General features: G+C 42.9%; 1 protein-coding gene across 1 annotated transcript in view; it reads right to left on the bottom strand.

Annotated features, from left to right (window-relative positions):
• Nucleotides 1-16527, bottom strand: part of LOC133638990 (serine-rich coiled-coil domain-containing protein 2-like) — a 37150-nt gene extending 20623 nt beyond the window's left edge. The window contains exons 1-3 of the mRNA XM_062032044.1: nucleotides 16275-16527; nucleotides 5282-6323; nucleotides 3343-3352 (exon numbers count right to left, since the gene is read on the bottom strand). Of these exons, the coding sequence (XP_061888028.1) occupies nucleotides 3343-3352; nucleotides 5282-6302 (1031 nt within the window). The 5' untranslated portion in view covers nucleotides 6303-6323; nucleotides 16275-16527. The remainder of the gene's footprint in view (nucleotides 1-3342; nucleotides 3353-5281; nucleotides 6324-16274) is intronic.
• Between the last annotated feature and the right edge of the window lie 869 nt (nucleotides 16528-17396).

Genomic DNA, 17396 nt, shown 5'->3' on the forward strand with positions numbered 1-17396 from the left:
TGTACTAATTTGTGTGTTTGTATTTCAGTCTGTGCGTCAGTAATCAGATTAATGTGTCTGTGTACTAATTTGTGTGTCATTATCTCAATGCGTGTGTGTGCAATCAGATTCATGTGTCAATGTAGTAATTTGTGTGTGTAATCAGATTCACATGTTTGTGTACTAATTTGTGTGTCTGTATGTGAGTCTGTAATCAGATTCACATGTTTGTGTACTAATTTGTGTGTCTGTATGTGAGTCTGTAATCAGATTCATGTGTCTGTGTACTAATTTGTGTATTTGTATCTCAATCTGTGTGTCAGTAGTCAGATTAATGTGTCTGTGTACTCATTTTTGTGTCATTATCTCAATGTGTGTGTGTAATCAGATTCATGTGTCAATGTAGTAATTTGTGTGTCTGTATCTCAGTCTGTGCATTTGTAATCAGATTCATGTGTCAATGCAGTAATTTGTGTGTCTGTATGTGTGTGTGTAATCAGATTCACATGTTTGTGTACTCATTTGTGTGTCTGTATGTGTTTGTAATCAGATTCACATGTTTGTGTACTAATTTGTGTGTCTGTATGTGAGTCTTTAATCAGATTATTGTGTCTGTGTACTAATGTGTGTGTCTATATGTGAGTCTGTAATCAGATTAATGTGTCTGTGTACTAATTTGTGTGTCATTATCTCAATGTGTGTGTGTAATCAGATTCATGTGTCAATGTAGTAATTTGTGTGTCTGTATCTCAGTCTGTGCATCTGTAATCAGATTCATGTGTCAATGCAGTAATTTGTGTGTCTGTATGTGTGTGTGTAATCAGATTCACATGTTTGTGTACTAATTTGTGTGTCTGTATGTGAGTCTGTAATCACATTATTGTGTCTGTGTACTAATGTGTGTGTCTATATGTGAGTCTGTAATCAGATTAATGTGTCTGTGTACTAATTTGTGTGTTTGTATTTCAATCTGTGCGTCAGTAGTCAGATTAATGTGTCTGTGTACTAATTTGTGTGTCATTATCTCAATGTGTGTGTGTAATCAGATTCATGTGTCAATGTAGTAATTTGTGTGTCTGTATCTCAGTCTGTGCATCTGTAATCAGATTCATGTGTCAATGCAGTAATTTGTGTGTCTGTATGTGTGTGTGTAATCAGATTCACATGTTTGTGTACTAATTTGTGTGTCTGTATGTGAGTCTGTAATCACATTATTGTGTCTGTGTACTAATGTGTGTGTCTATATGTGAGTCTTTAATCAGATTATTGTGTCTGTGTACTAATGTGTGTGTCTATATGTGAGTCTGTAATCAGATTAATGTGTCTGTGTACTAATTTGTGTGTCATTATCTCAATGTGTGTGTGTAATCAGATTCATGTGTCAATGTAGTAATTTGTGTGTCTGTATCTCAGTCTGTGCATCTGTAATCAGATTCATGTGTCAATGCAGTAATTTGTGTGTCTGTATGTGTGTGTAATCAGATTCACATGTTGGTGTACTAATTTGTGTGTCTGTATGTGAGTCTGTAATCACATTATTGTGTCTGTGTACTAATGTGTGTGTCTATATGTGAGTCTGTAATCAGATTAATGTGTCTGTGTACTCATTTTCGTGTCATTATCTCAAAGTGTGTGTGTGTAATCAGATTCATGTGTCAATGTATTAATTTGTGTGTCTGTATCTCAGTCTGTGCATCTGTAATCAGATTCATGTGTCAATGTAGTAATTTGTGTGTCTGTATCTCAGTCTGTGCATCTGTAATCAGATTCATGTGTCAATGCAGTAATTTGTGTGTCTGTATGTGTGCGTGTAATCAGATTCACATGTTTGTGTACTAATTTGTGTGTCTGTATGTGAGTCTGTAATCACATTATTGTGTCTGTGTACTAATGTGTGTGTCTATATGTGAGTCTGTAATCAGATTAATGTGTCTGTGTACTAATTTGTGTGTTTGTATTTCAATCTGTGCGTCAGTAGTCAGATTCATGTGTCTGTGTACTAATTTGTGTGTCATTATCTCAATGTGTGTGTGTGCAATCAGATTCATGTGTCAATGTAGTAATTTGTGTGTGTAATCAGATTCACATATTTGTGTACTAATTTGTGTGTCTGTATGTGAGTCTGTAATCAGATTCATGTGTCTGTGTACTAATTAGTGTGTTTGTATGTGAGTCTGTAATCAGATTAATGTGTCTGTGTACTAATTTGTGTGTTTGTATCTCAATCTGTGCGTCAGTAGTCAGATTGATGTGTCTGTGTACTCATTTTTGTGTCATTATCTCAATGTGTGTGTGTAATCAGATTCATGTGTCAATGTAGTAATTTGTGTGTCTGTATCTCAGTCTGTGCATCTGTAATGAGATTCATGTGTCAATGCAGTAATTTGTGTGTCTGTATGTGTGTGTGTAATCAGATTCACATGTTTGTGTACTAATTTGTGTGTCTGTATGTGAGTCTGTAATCACATTATTGTGTCTGTGTACTAATGTGTGTGTCTATATGTGAGTCTGTAATCAGATTAATGTGTCTGTGTACTAATTTGTGTGTTTGTATTTCAATCTGTGCGTCAGTAGTCAGATTCATGTGTCTGTGTACTAATTTGTGTGTCATTATCTCAATGTGTGTGTGTGCAATCAGATTCATGTGTCAATGTAGTAATTTGTGTGTTTGTATCTCAGTCTGTGAGTCTGTAATCAGATTCACAGGTCTGTGTACTAATATGTGTGTCTTTATGTGCGTCTGTAATCAGATTCATGTGTCCGTGTACTAATTTGTGTGTTTGTATCTCAATCTGTGAGTCTGTAATCAGATTCACAGGTCTGTGTACTAATATGTGTGTCTGTATGTGCGTCTGTAATCAGATTCATGTGTCTGTGTACTAATTTGTGTGTTTGTATCTCAATCTGTGAGTCTGTAATCAGATTCACAGGCTGTGTACTAATATGTGTGTCTGTATGTGCGTCTGTAATCAGATTCTTGTGTCTGTGTACTAATTTGTGTGTTTGTATCTCAATCTGTGCATCTGTAATCCAATTCATGTGTCTGTGTACCAATTTGTGTGTCTGTATCTCAATCTGTGAGTCTGTAATCAGATTCACATGTCTGTGTATTAATTTGTGTGTCTAAATGTGCGTCTGTAATCAGATTCATGTGTCTGTGTACTAATTTGCGAGTCTATCTCAACCTGTGAGTCTGTAATCAGATTCACTTGTCAGTGTATTCATTTGTGTGTCCGTATTCCGATTTGTGTTAGTTTAAAAAAAAGTGGGTTTTTGTGTATTCCGATTTGTGTGAAGCAGGAACCCTGATTCTTTTCACATGTGACATTTACGACACTTCTGCCGTGTACGATTTGTGTGTACGTGCAGCGATCTGAACGTGTAAAAAGATTTGTGTGCACGACACATAACTCAGAAGTGTTACGTGTAAAAAGACAGCCAATCATGTGTCGTGCTTCACACAAATCTGAATACACAAACACAAACATTTTTTACACACATAGATTGAAATACAGACACACAAATTAGTGTTGATTACACACACAGGCTGAGATACAGACACAAAATTAGTGCTGATTACACACAGACTGAGTTACAGACACACAAATCAGTGCTGATTACACACACAGATTGAGATACAGACACATAAATCAGTGCTGATTACACAAACAGACTGAGATACAGACACACAAATCAGTGCTGATTACACAAACAGACTGAGATACAGACACACAAATCAGTGCTGATTACACAAACAGACTGAGATACAGACACACAAATCAGTGCTGATTACACAAACAGACTGAAATACAGACACACAAATTAGTGTTGATTACACAAACAGACTGAAATACAAACACACAAATCAGTGCTGATTACACAAACAGACTGAGATACAGACACACAAATCAGTGCTGATTATACAAACAGACTGAGATACAGACACACAAATCAGTACTGAATACACAAACAGACTGAGATACAGACACACAAATCAGTGCTGATTACACAAACAGACTGAGATACAGACACACAAATCAGTGCTGAATACACAAACAGACTGAGATACAGACACACAAATCAGTGCTGATTACACACACAGACTGAGATACAGACACACAAATCAGTGCTGATTATACAAACAGACTGAGATACAGACACACAAATCAGTGCTGATTACACAAACAGACTGAGATACAGACACACAAATCAGTGCTGATTATACAAACAGACTGAAATACAGACACACAAATCAGTGCTGAATACACAAACAGACTGAGATACAGACACACAAATCAGTGCTGAATACACAAACATACTGAGATACAGACACACACATCAATGCTGATTACACAAACAGACTGAGCTACAGACACACAAATCAGTGCTGATTACACAAACAGACTGAAATACAGACACACAAATCAGTGCTGAATACACAGACTGAAATACAGACACACAAATTAGTGCTGAATACACAAACAGACTGAGATACAGACACACAAATCAGTGCTGATTATACAAACAGACTGAGATACAGACACACAAATCAGTGCTGAATACACAAACAGACTGAGATACAGAAACACAAATCAGTGCTGATTACACAAACAGACTGAGATACAGACACACAAATCAGTGCTGATTACACAAACAGACTGAGATACAGACACACAAATCAGTGCTGATTACACAAACAGACTAAAAGACAGACACACAAATTAGTGTTGATTACACAAACAGACTGAAATACAGACACACAAATCAGTGCTGATTACACAAACAGACTGAGATACAGACACACAAATCAGTGCTAATCATACAAACAGACTGAGATGCAGACACACAAATCAGTGCTGAATACACAAACAGACTGAGATACAGACAGACAAATCAGTGCTGATTACACAAACAGACTGAGATACAGACACACAAATCAGTGCTGAATACACAAACAGACTGAGATACAGACACACAAATCAGTGCTGATTACACACACGGACTGAGATACAGACAGACAAATCAGTGCTGATTACACAAACAGACTGAGATACAGACACACAAATCAGTGCTGAATACACAAACAGACTGAGATACAGACACACAAACCAGTGCTGAATACACAAACAGACTGAGATACAGACACACAAATCAGTGCTGAATACACAAACAGACTGAGATACAGACACACAAATCAGTGCTGAGTACACAAACAGACTGAGATACAGACACACAAATCAGTGTTGATTACACACAGACTGAGATACAGACACACAAATCAGTGCTGATTACACAAACTCACCTGGACTACTTCCTGTGGAGGACGCCGTGCCCACTGAGGATTCTCGGCCCACTTCAGGGTCCCTCAGGAACTTGTGTACGGGGGTCGCTCGCAGGGGGCGGGGCGTCTTAATGAGCGATGGCCGTGATAGCTTGTAGCTGATGCCATTAAACTTGGGGGCGGGGCTGAGCCCAGGTAGGAGGGGCTTCTTCAAGGCAGAAGGGGTTGCTTTGAGGGCCTCGCCCTGACCCCCGCCCTCTGGAGCTGGACCTGACACCTGAGCAGAAGGTGGAGCACAGGAAGTGACGGGCTGCTTGGCGGTGGTGTTAGTCGAGGGAGAGGTGGAGGGGGAGGGACGCCGCTGGACCGCCATCAGGCTACGTGAGCGCAAACGGTCGTTTGTGGCGAGGCGGGACGGTGGCGCCGACCCGAGGTTGCCGGTGGAGAGCGAGCGGGTGGCTGGTAGAGCGGCATGGAGGGGGGAACCAGTTCTAGAACCAGCACCAGGTGATGGTGTGGCCGCACTAGAACCAGTGGACCACCGATGGGGCCTCACAGAGCTGCTGGTTCTGCTTGGAAGTTTGGACCCAGGAAGAGCAGGAAGTTTGGTCGGGGTGGACCCGCTTGGCTTCCGCTTGGAAACAGGAAGTCCACTTTTAGAAACAGGAAGTGTTTGAGACTTGTTGGACTCCTTTACAGGACACGAGGGCTTCTTTGAGTCCACCGGAGAATTGGGAGCGGTTCTGTTCAGATTGTGCTTGACATCGACACCCCTTGACCCAGCCCCCTCCCTGTCAGCCCCGCCGCCTTCCGTGACCGCGCGGTCTTTCCTCCACATGGTGGAATAGTCCGTGGGCGTGCGGATAAACCCTGTCCGTCTCACGGAGGCGAGGGGTCCGGTGGAGGCGCTGCTGGCCCCCCGCTGGCCAGGGGTGGTGGCAGAAGCCGTCGGGGAGGCGGGTGTGGCGCCGCTTTTGGACCACGAAGCAAATTTAGGCAACCTGGACACCATGGTGGGCATGTCGGGGGCGGACATAGACATAGACCACCTGCTGAGCAAGAGCTGGGGAGGAAGAGCAGAGCGCTGATTAGTGCGCACCTAAATATGTACAATTACATTAAAATAAATGTATGACACTATATACATTAAATATATGTGACATTATATACATTAAATATTTGACATTAAATACATGACATTATATACATTAAATATGTGACACTATAAACATTAAATATGTGACATTACATACATTAAATATATGACAAACAGGTCCTAGGTGAGGGATCAGACAAAGAGCAGCTCGAAGACTTCTATGAAAATACAAGAACTGAGACTCAGATTTCCCTCGCCCAGACGCGGGTCACCGGGGCCCCCCTCTGTAGCCAGGCCCGGAGTTGGGGCACGATGGCGAGCGCCATCGTGCCCCAACTCCAGGGGCACAGCCCGAAGAGGCAACGTGGGTCCCCCCTCCAATGGGCTCACCACCCATAGCAGGGGCCATAGAGGCCGGGTGCAATGTGAGCTGGGCGGCAGCCGAAGGCAGGGCACTTGGCGGTCCGATCCTCGGGTACAGAAGCTAGCTCTTGGGACGTGGAACGTCACCTCGCTGGGGGGGAAGGAGCCTGACCTAGTGTGCGAGGTGGAGAAGTTCCGGCTAGATATAGTCAGACTCACTTCGACGCACAGCAAGGGCTCTGGAACCAGTTCTCTCGAGAGGGGCTGGACTCTCTTCCACTCTGGCGTTGCCAGCAGTGAGAGGCGACGGGCTGGGGTGGCAATTCTTGTTGCCCCCCGGCTCAGAGCCTGCATGTTGGAGTTCAACCCGGTGGACGAAAGGGTAGCTTCCCTCCGCCTTCGGGTGGGGGGGACGGGTCCTGACTGTTGTTTGCAGTTACGCGCCAAACAGCAGCTCAGAGTACCCACCCTTTTTGGATTCACTCGAGGGAGTACTTGAGGGTGTTCCCCCGGGTGATTCCCTCGTTCTACTGGGGGACTTCAACGCTCATATTGGCAACGACAGTGAAACCTGGAGAGGCGTGATTGGGAAGAATGGCCGCCCGGACCTGAACCCGAGTGGTGTTTTGTTATTGGACTTTTGTGCCCGTCACGGATTGTCCATGACGAACACCATGTTCAAACATAGGGTGTCCATATGTGCACTTGGCACCAGGACACCCTAGGCCGCAGTTCCATGATCGATTTTGTAGTTGTGTCATCGGATTTGCGGCCTCATGTTTTGGACACTCGAGTGAAGAGAGGGGCGGAGCTTTCTACCGATCACCACCTGGTGGTGAGTTGGCTGCAATGGTGGGGGAGGATGCCGGACAGACCTGGCAGGCGCAAACGCATTGTGAGGGTTTGCTGGGAACGTCTGGCAGAGTCTCCTGTACGGGAGAGTTTCAATTCCCACCTCCGGAAGAACTTTGAACATGTCACGAGGGAGGTGCTGGACATTGAGTCCGAGTGGACCATGTTCCGCACCTCTATTGTCGAGGCGGTTGATTGGAGCTGTGGCCGCAAGGTAGTTGGTGCCTGTCGTGGCGGTAATCCTAGAACCAGTTGGTGGACACCGGCGGGGAGGGATGCCGTCAAGCTGAAGAAGGAGTCCTATCGGGTTCTTTTGGCTCATAGGACTCCTGAGGCAGCGGACAGGTACCGACAGGCCAAGCGGTGTGCGGCTTCAGCGGTCGCGGAAGCAAAAACTCAGACATGGGAGGAGTTCGGGGAGGCCATGGAAAACGACTTACGGGCGGCTTCAAAGCGATTCTGGACCACCATCCACCGCCTCAGGAAGGTGAAGCAGTGCACTATCAACACCGTGTACGGTGAGGATGGTGTTCTGCTGACCTCGACTGCGGATGTTGTGGATCGGTGGAGGGAATACTTCGAAGACCTCCTCAATCCCACCAACACGTCTTCCTATGAGGAAGAAGTTCCTGTGGAATCTGTGGTGGGCTCTCCTATTTCTGGGGCTGAGGTTGCTGAGGTAGTTAAAAAGCTCCTCGGTGGCAAGGCCCCGGAGATAGATGAGACCCGCCCGGAGTTCCTTAAGGCTCTGGATGCTGTGGGGCTGTCTTGGTTGACAAGACTCTGCAGCATCGCGTGGACATCGGGGGCGGTACCTCTGGATTGGCAGACCGGGGTGGTGGTTCCTCTCTTTAAGAAGGGGAACCGGAGGGTGTGTTCTAACTATCGTGGGATCACACTCCTCAGCCTTCTTGGTAAGGTCTATTCAGGTGTACTGGAGAGGAGGCTACGCCGGATAGTCGAACCTCGGATTCAGGAGGAACAGTGTGGTTTTCGTCCTGGTCGTGGAACTGTGGACCAGCTCTATACTCTCGGCAGGGTCCTTGAGGGTGCATGGGAGTTTGCCCAACCAGTCTACATGTGCTTTGTGGACTTGGAGAAGGCATTGGACCGTGTCCCTCGGGAAGTCCTGTGGGGAGTGCTCAGAGAGTATGGGGTATCGGACTGTCTGATTGTGGCGGTCCGCTCCCTGTACGATCAGTGTCAGAGCTTGGTCCGCATTGCCGGCAGTAAGTCGGACACGTTTCCAGTGAGGGTTGGACCTTCAGTAATGCGGACGCTGTATCGATCCGTTGTGGTGAAGAAGGAGCTGAGCCGGAAGGCAAAGCTCTCAATTTACCGGTTGATCTACGTTCCCATCCTCACCTATGGTCATGAGCTTTGGGTTATGTCCGAAAGGACAAGATCACGGGTACAAGCGGCCCAAATGAGTTTCCTCCACCGGGTGGTGGAGCTCTCCCTTAGAGATAGGGTGAGAAGCTCTGTCATCCGGGGGGAGCTCAAAGTAAAGCCGCTGCTCCTCCACATGGAGAGGAGCCAAATGAGGTGGTTTGGGCATCTGGTCAGGATGCCACCCGAACGCCTCCCTAGGGAGGTGTTTAGGGCACGTCCGACCGGTAGGAGGCCACGGGGAAGACCAAGGACACATTGGGAAGACTATGTCTCCCGGCTGGCCTGGGAACGCCTCGGGATCCCCCGGGAAGAGCTGGACGATGTGGCTGGGGAGAGGGAAGGCTGGGCTTCCCTGCTTAGGCTGCTGCCCCCGCGACCCGACCTCGGACAAGCGGAAGAAGATGGATGGATATGACATTATATATTAAATATGTGACAATATATACATTAAATACATTAAATTATATACATTAAATGTGACATTATATACATTAAATATATAACACTATATAGATTAGATATATTACATTATATACATTAAATATATGACACTATATAGATTAAATATGTGACATTATATACATTAAATACATGACACTATATACATTAAATATATGACACTACATACATTAAATATATGACATTATATACATAAAAAATATGTGACACTATATCTATTAAATATGTGACACTATATCTATTAAATATATGACATTAGATACATTAAATACATGACACTATATACATTAAATATGTGACACTATATATATTAAATATATGACATTATATACATTAAATATGTGACATTATATACATTAAATATATGACACTATATACATCCACTTTATATTACTTTAACTTATTTTCACATAAAAACACTCTTATTTTAAGGTGTGAAGACTTTTATTTTATTTTGTAGTAGTAGCAACTTCCTCCCGGTCAACTTTTTTTGTTTTCACTTTATCGAAGTGCGCATGCAAGTGACGTCAAGGCCACATTGGGGCCACACTGGTGCCACACTAGGAGCACATTGGGGCCACTTTGGGGCCACATTGGGGCCAAACTGGTACCACATTGGGGCCAAACTGGGACCACATTGGGGCCACATTGAGGCCAAACTGGGACCACATTGGGGCCACACTAGGAGCACATTGGGGCCACTTTGGGACCACTTTGGGGCCACATTAGGGCCACATTAGGACCACATTGGGGCCAAACTGGGACCACATTGGGGCCACATAGGGGCCAAACTGGGACCACATAGGGGCCACATTGAGGCCAAACTGGGACCACATTGGGGCCACATTGGCACCACATTGGGGCCATATTGGGGCCAAACTGGTACCACATTTGGGCCACATTGAGGCCTGTGTGCGTGTACACTGGAGTCTGATAAAGATGACATTTTACTTGCAGTGTAAACTGTCAGCTAGCAAAAAAACAGAACTCCAAAAAAAAAAAAAATCTCATAGGGGCCACTTTGCCTGCAGTGTGAACGGGGCCCATGTGACCACAACCAGCTCTCTGATTGGCCGCTGCCTCCTGACGCACGCACACACCTCAAACATGTGACGCCTCTTCTTAACGAACACACACAATGAGAACAACCGCACCTAATAACGGTGACATTGTGACACACACACACACACACACACACACACACACACACACACACACACACACACACACACGCACACACACGCACACGCACACACACACACACACACACACATACACACCCCTAAGGCAGGGTGCTAGCAAACAAGGCGTGTCTGTCTGCTGTTTGTGTACTGGAAGTGTGAAAGTTGACTAACCTTTTGATGTTATGAATAATAACATGTTAATAACATACAACTAGAATGACCAAATAATGCAAGATAAACATTTGGGACAACATAACACATTTAATTACATAAAAGTATGAAATATTAAAAACATACAAAGTCTAATAGAGCACGTCACGGTCAAGTCAAAGTTGTCCTACCTGCACTGACTTGATGAAGAGAAAAGTGTTGATTGGACAAATCAGAACCTCTTAGATCATCTTCATCATCATCATCTTCATCACCGTCCAGCGGCGGGATGGAGCAGGAAGTGAGCGTCTGACGCCAGGAAGTGAGCGTCTGACGCCAGGCGCCGAGAAGATCTTTTATCAAAGCATCATGAGATTCTTCACCGCCTCCAGGGAGGAAGGAGATAAAAGGTGCACTTATCTTTATATAACAGCTCGCCATGATAGTGCTGACTCATACTCTCAGCCCTACTACGCTCAGTGCACTTCACCCAGTACACTTACTACTCCTGTCAGTGCACTTCACCCAGTACACTTACTACTCATGTCAGCGCACTTGACCCAGTACACTTACTACTCCAGTCAGGGCACTTCAACCAGTACACTTACTACTGCAGTCAGTGCACTTCACCCAGTACACTTACTACTCCTGTCAGTGCACTTTACCCAGTACACTTACTACTCCTGTCAGTGCACTTCACCCAGCACACTTACTACTCCAGTCAGGGCACTTCACCCAGTACACTTACTACTCATGTCAGTGCACTTCACCCAGCACACTTACTACTCCAGTCAGGGCACTTCACCCAGTACACTTACTACTCATGTCAGTGCACTTCACCAAGTGCACTTACTAGTACACTTACTACTCATGTCAGTGCACTTCACTCAGTACACTTAATAGTACACATACTACTCCTGTCAGTGCACTTCACCAAGTACACTTATTAATAGACTTACTAGTGCACTTACTTCTCCTGTCAGCACACTTCACCCAGTATACTTAATAGTACACTTACTACTCCTGTCAGTGCACTTCACCCAGTACACTTACTACTCCAGTCAGGGCACTTCACCCAGTACACTTACTACTCCAGTCAGGGCACTTCACCCAGTACACTTACTACTCATGTCAGTGCACTTCACCAAGTACACTTACTAGTACACTTACTACTCATGTCAGTGCACTTCACTCAGTACACTTAATAGTACACATACTACTCCTGTCAGTGCACTTCACCAAGTACACTTATTAATACACTTGCTAGTGCACTTACTACTCCTGTCAGTGCACTTCACCAAGTACACTTACTAGTACACTTACTACTCATTTTAATGCACTTCACCCAGCGTACTTACTAGTACACTTACTACTCCTGTCAGTGCACTTCACCCAGTACACTTACTACTCCTGTTAGTGCACTTTACCCAGTTTACTTACTAGTACACTTACTACTCCTGTCAGTGCACTTCACCAAGTACACTTACTAGTACACTTACTACTCATTTTAATGCACTTCACCCAACGTACTTACTAGTACACTTACTACTCCTGTCAGTGCACTTACTGGTAAACTTACTACTCCTGCCAGTGCACTTCACCAAGTACACTTACTAATACTCTTACTACTCCTGTCAGTGCACTTCACAGAGTATACTTACTAGTACACTTACTACTCCTGTCAGTGCACTTACTAGTAAACTTACTACTCCTGCCACTGCACTTCACCAAGTACACTTACTAGTATGCTTACTACTCATGTCAGTGCACTCCACCAAGTACACTTACTACTCCTGTCAGTGCACTTCACAGAGTATACTTACTAGTACACTTACTACTCCTGTCAGTACACTTCACGATGTACCCTTACTACTCCTGTCACTTCATCAAGTACACTTAATACGCATGTCAGTGGACTTTACCAAGTACACTTGCTAGTATGCTTACTACTTATTTCAGTGCACTTCGCCCAGTATACTTACTAGTATGCTTACTACTCATGTCAGTGCACTTCACCCAGTATACTTACTAGTACACTTACCACTCCTGTCAGTGCACTTCATCAAGTATTTTTACTTGTACACTTACTACTCCTGTCACTGGACTTCATCAAGTATTTTTACTAGTACACTTACTACTCCTGTCAGTGCACTTCACCAAGCGTACTCACTAGTACACTTACTACTCATGTCAGTGCACTTCACCAAGTATACTTACTAGTACACTAACTACTTCTGTCAGTGCACTTCACCGAGTGTACTTACTAGTACACTTAGGACTTCTACGTCGCACTGTGGAGGGACGTTAGCCGCTGCTAGCAGTCTCGTATTGCAAAGGCTGACCTTTGAGCGCTCCACTGAACGTAAACAAGAAAGATGGCTGCCAGTCTATTATGTAGGTCATGTGTGGCTCCTCATGCTCCATTTGGCACGCCGGCAGCAAGACAACATCCATCATGTCCTCCCAGTTTGGATCCAGGCGGGACCAGTTCTACATCCCACACCCGACTGTCTTTCTAGTTTGGATCCAGGAGGGACCAGTTCTACATCCCACACCCGACTGTCCTCCTAGTTTGGATCCAGGTGGGACTAGTTCTGCATCCCACACCCGACTGTCCTCCTAGTTTGGATCCAGGTGGGACTAGTTCTGCATCCCACACCAGACTGTCCTCCCAGTTTGGATCCAGGTGGGAGTAGTTCTGCATCCCACACCAGACTGTCCTCATAGTTTGGATCCAGGCGGGACCAGTTCTGCATCCCACACCCGACTGTCCTCCTAGTTTGGATCCAGGCGGGACCAGTTCTGCATCCCACACCCGACTGTCTTTCTAGTTTGGATCCAGGAGGGACCAGTTCTACATCCCACACCCGACTGTCCTCCTAGTTTGGATCCAGGTGGGACTAGTTCTGCATCCCACACCAGACTGTCCTCATAGTTTGGATCCAGGCGGGACCAGTTCTGCATCCCACACCAGACTGTCCTCCTAGTTTGGATCCAGAAGGGACCAGTTCTGCATCCCACACCAGACTGTCCTCCTAGTTTGGATCCAGAAGGGACCAGTTCTGCATCCCACACCCGACTGTCCTCCGAGTTTGGATCCAGGAGGGACTAGTTCTGCATCCCACACCAGACTGTCCTCCTAGCGGGACCAGTTCTGCATCCCACACCAGACTGTCCTCATAGTTTGGATCCAGGCGGGACCAGTTCTGCATCCCACACCAGACTCAACACTCTCCAAGGCAACAACTGTTAAAAGGGGCGGAGCTACTTTGTGTTCCGTTATCAGTGTGCAAATAACGAATCACTGTTTGTGATTGGTACCATTATTTGGTACCATTAATAACGAATAATTTGGTATTGTTGATAAAAAAAATATTTTGGTATTATTAATAAAGAATAATTTGGTACCATAAATAAAAAATATTTGGTATTATTAATAAATCATATTTTGGTATTAATAAATAATAATTTGGTACCATTATTAAGGAATAATTTGGTATTATTGATAAAGAATATTTTGGTATTATTAATAAATAATCATTTGATACCATTTATAAGGAATAATTTGGTATTATTAATAAATAATATTTTGCAATTATTAGTATATAATTATTTGGTACCATTAATAAGGAATAATTTTGTATTATAAATAAATAATATTTTGGTATTATTAATAAGGAATAATTTGGTATTACTAATACATAATCATTTGTATTATTAATAGATAACATTTTGATATTATTAATAAATAATTATTTGGTAACATTAATAACGAATAATTTGGTATTGTTAATACAAATATTTTGGTATTATTAATCAAGAATAATTCAGTACCATAAATAAAAAATATTTGGTATTATTAATATATCATATTTTGGTATTATTAATCAAGAATAATTTGGTACCATAAATAAAAAATATTTGGTATTATTAATATATCATATTTTGGTATTATTAATCAAGAATAATTCGGTACCATAAATAAAAAATATTTGGTATTATTAATATATCATATTTTGGTATTATTAATCAAGAATAATTCGGTACCATAAATAAAAAATATTTGGTATTATTAATACATCATATTTTGGTATTATTAATAGGAAATAATTTGATACCATTAATAAAAGATTTGGGATCATAAATAAAGATTAATTTGGTACCATTAATAAGGAATATTGTGGTAACACTAATAAAGAATAATTTGGTATTATTAATAAATAATCATTTGGTATTATTAATACAAATATTGTGGTATTATTAATAAAGAATAATTCGGTACCATAAATAAAAAATATTTGGTAGTATTATTAAATCATATTTTGCTATTAATAATAATAAATAATTTGATACCGTTAATAAAGAATATTTGATATTATAAAGAAAGATTAATCTTGTATTAACTAATACAGAATAATTTGGTACCATTAATAAGGAATATTTTGGTATTCATAATAAATAATAATTTGGTATTATTATTAAATTATAATTTGGTATTATTAATAAACAATATTGTGGTTTTAATAATGACTAATAATGTGATAGCATTAATAAAGAATATTGTGGTATTATTAATAAAGAGTTAACACATTACTGACCAAAAGTTGTCCTGGACTGAGCGCGTCACGTTGAGGTCAAAGGTTAACGTGATGTCAGACCAGCTGATAAGTTTATCTAAAAGGAGCAAAGGATTGTGGGAGACGATCAGGCGTCATCTTGAGGAGCGTCAACTAAGCGGCACCGCCCTCCTTTGTCGTCATGGCAACCTGGCAGAGGACAACCCCCCCCCCCCCCCCCCCCCCCCCATCATCATTGACCCAGCACAAAGATGCTCTGTGTCCCCAACAACAACATCCACTTCCTGTTTGTCATCCGCAGCCTCCATTTTTAATGATATGCAAGACAACGATGACGTCACCAGGCTAATGCAGCTCCCTTTAATAATGCATGGGAACTTGGCGCTAATTATTTCATGGCGAGTCATCAGAAACCAGACGGACTTGTCGCTGAGCGGAACCAGGTCATGAATAAAAGACTCACTTCCTGCTGACTGACACCTGGCTTGATGTTTTACATCCGTGGAAAAAGTATTAGTAGGAGGATGACAACAATGCTAGCTTGACTGGCTAAAGGACAAAACTCTCGTTCAGAACTCCATTGAGATTTTGCCACATTTAAGACCACATCTTTACCTATAAACACGTACTGTACGTACACGATATTCACGTAATAATAGGAGGACTCTCGTTCAGAACTCCATTGAGATTTTGGCTATTTTAAGACCACTCTTTACATATAAACACCGTACTGGACACGCTATTCACGTACGTCATTCACGTGTGTACTGTACGTCATTTACGTATGTCTACAACACACGATATTGGCGTGTGTACTGTACGTCATTCACGTATGTCTACTACACAATATTGGCGTGTACGTAGCTAGCACGTATGTACACTGTACGTTATTCGTCTAGTACGTGAGCGAACACGCGCGTGCACGAAGGAGAGTCACTCACCTGTCCGCGCGCCGCGCCAAGGATGCGGAAATGGCGGGGCTGCCGCTGACGTCACTCGTCCGCAGGGCGACAAAGGACGCGGTGTGTGTGTGTGTCGCTCTCCCGGTGGCGGAAGAAAAACGTCCGCGCACGCACGCACGCACGCACGGCCCCGGTGCTCGGGGATGGCGCGCGGCAATTCGCGTGTCCGCGCGCACGCCGGCGAGCAGCTGCTGAATCATGCGCGCGTGCACGCCGGCACTCTGCGCTGATGGTGACGTCATCGGAGGAGCAGGAACGTAACTCCGGAAGTCGGGGCGATTTCAAAATAAAAGCTCTGTTTGTACAGGATGTAAAAAAGAAAATGAGGGAAGTATTGTGAATAACACCAATTACAAATTAAAACGCTTTGATGTTTTAAAATGGATGTTTTAAAGTTTGTTTGTTTTTTAAAAAATTGGCACTAATTTACTTGATCCGTTTCTGTGTGTTGATTTCAAATAAAAAATCTAATAAAAACACACCAATTATCTTCTTCTTGTCTATAATATTTATGTATTTATCAGCATCAATATAACATTGTATAACATAACATATTAACATATATTATAACATATTTGTAGAATGCATGTTCTGCGGTGGCGCGCTACGTCCACTAGGGGGCAGCATTGCATATTATAATACTATGCAAGATTTACAAACAAGCAAAGAAACAATAATAATCAAAACAAGTACAGAAACAGTACAAAACAGCACCAGGGGGGTTGTACACTCAATAAAGTAACTAAAGATGAATGTAAAATATATATATATAACAAAGTGTAAAGCCAAGTTCCGTAAGTAATCCACATTTGGAGCACAGCATCATAGTTTTCACAGCTTTTTGGTTGTTAGAGGTAGAAAGTGTTTTAAAGTAAAGTTCCAATTCTTTTTTAAAGGCACAAAAATCAGGTATTGAGAAACTTACATTTATGAATATACAAGTTAACCAATAGTATTTTGTTCTCATACTGTAAAGTTTTCTCAAATTAATGTTGTTGTTCAACTTTCTTCACGTCACTGTGGTTTGGCCCCGCCCACATATTTTGGTATTATTAAAAGGAAATCATTTGATACCATTAATAAAGAATATTTGGTATTATA

The sequence above is a fragment of the Entelurus aequoreus genome, linkage group LG21, assembly GCF_033978785.1.
Source record: "Entelurus aequoreus isolate RoL-2023_Sb linkage group LG21, RoL_Eaeq_v1.1, whole genome shotgun sequence".
Lineage (NCBI taxonomy): Eukaryota > Metazoa > Chordata > Actinopteri > Syngnathiformes > Syngnathidae > Entelurus > Entelurus aequoreus.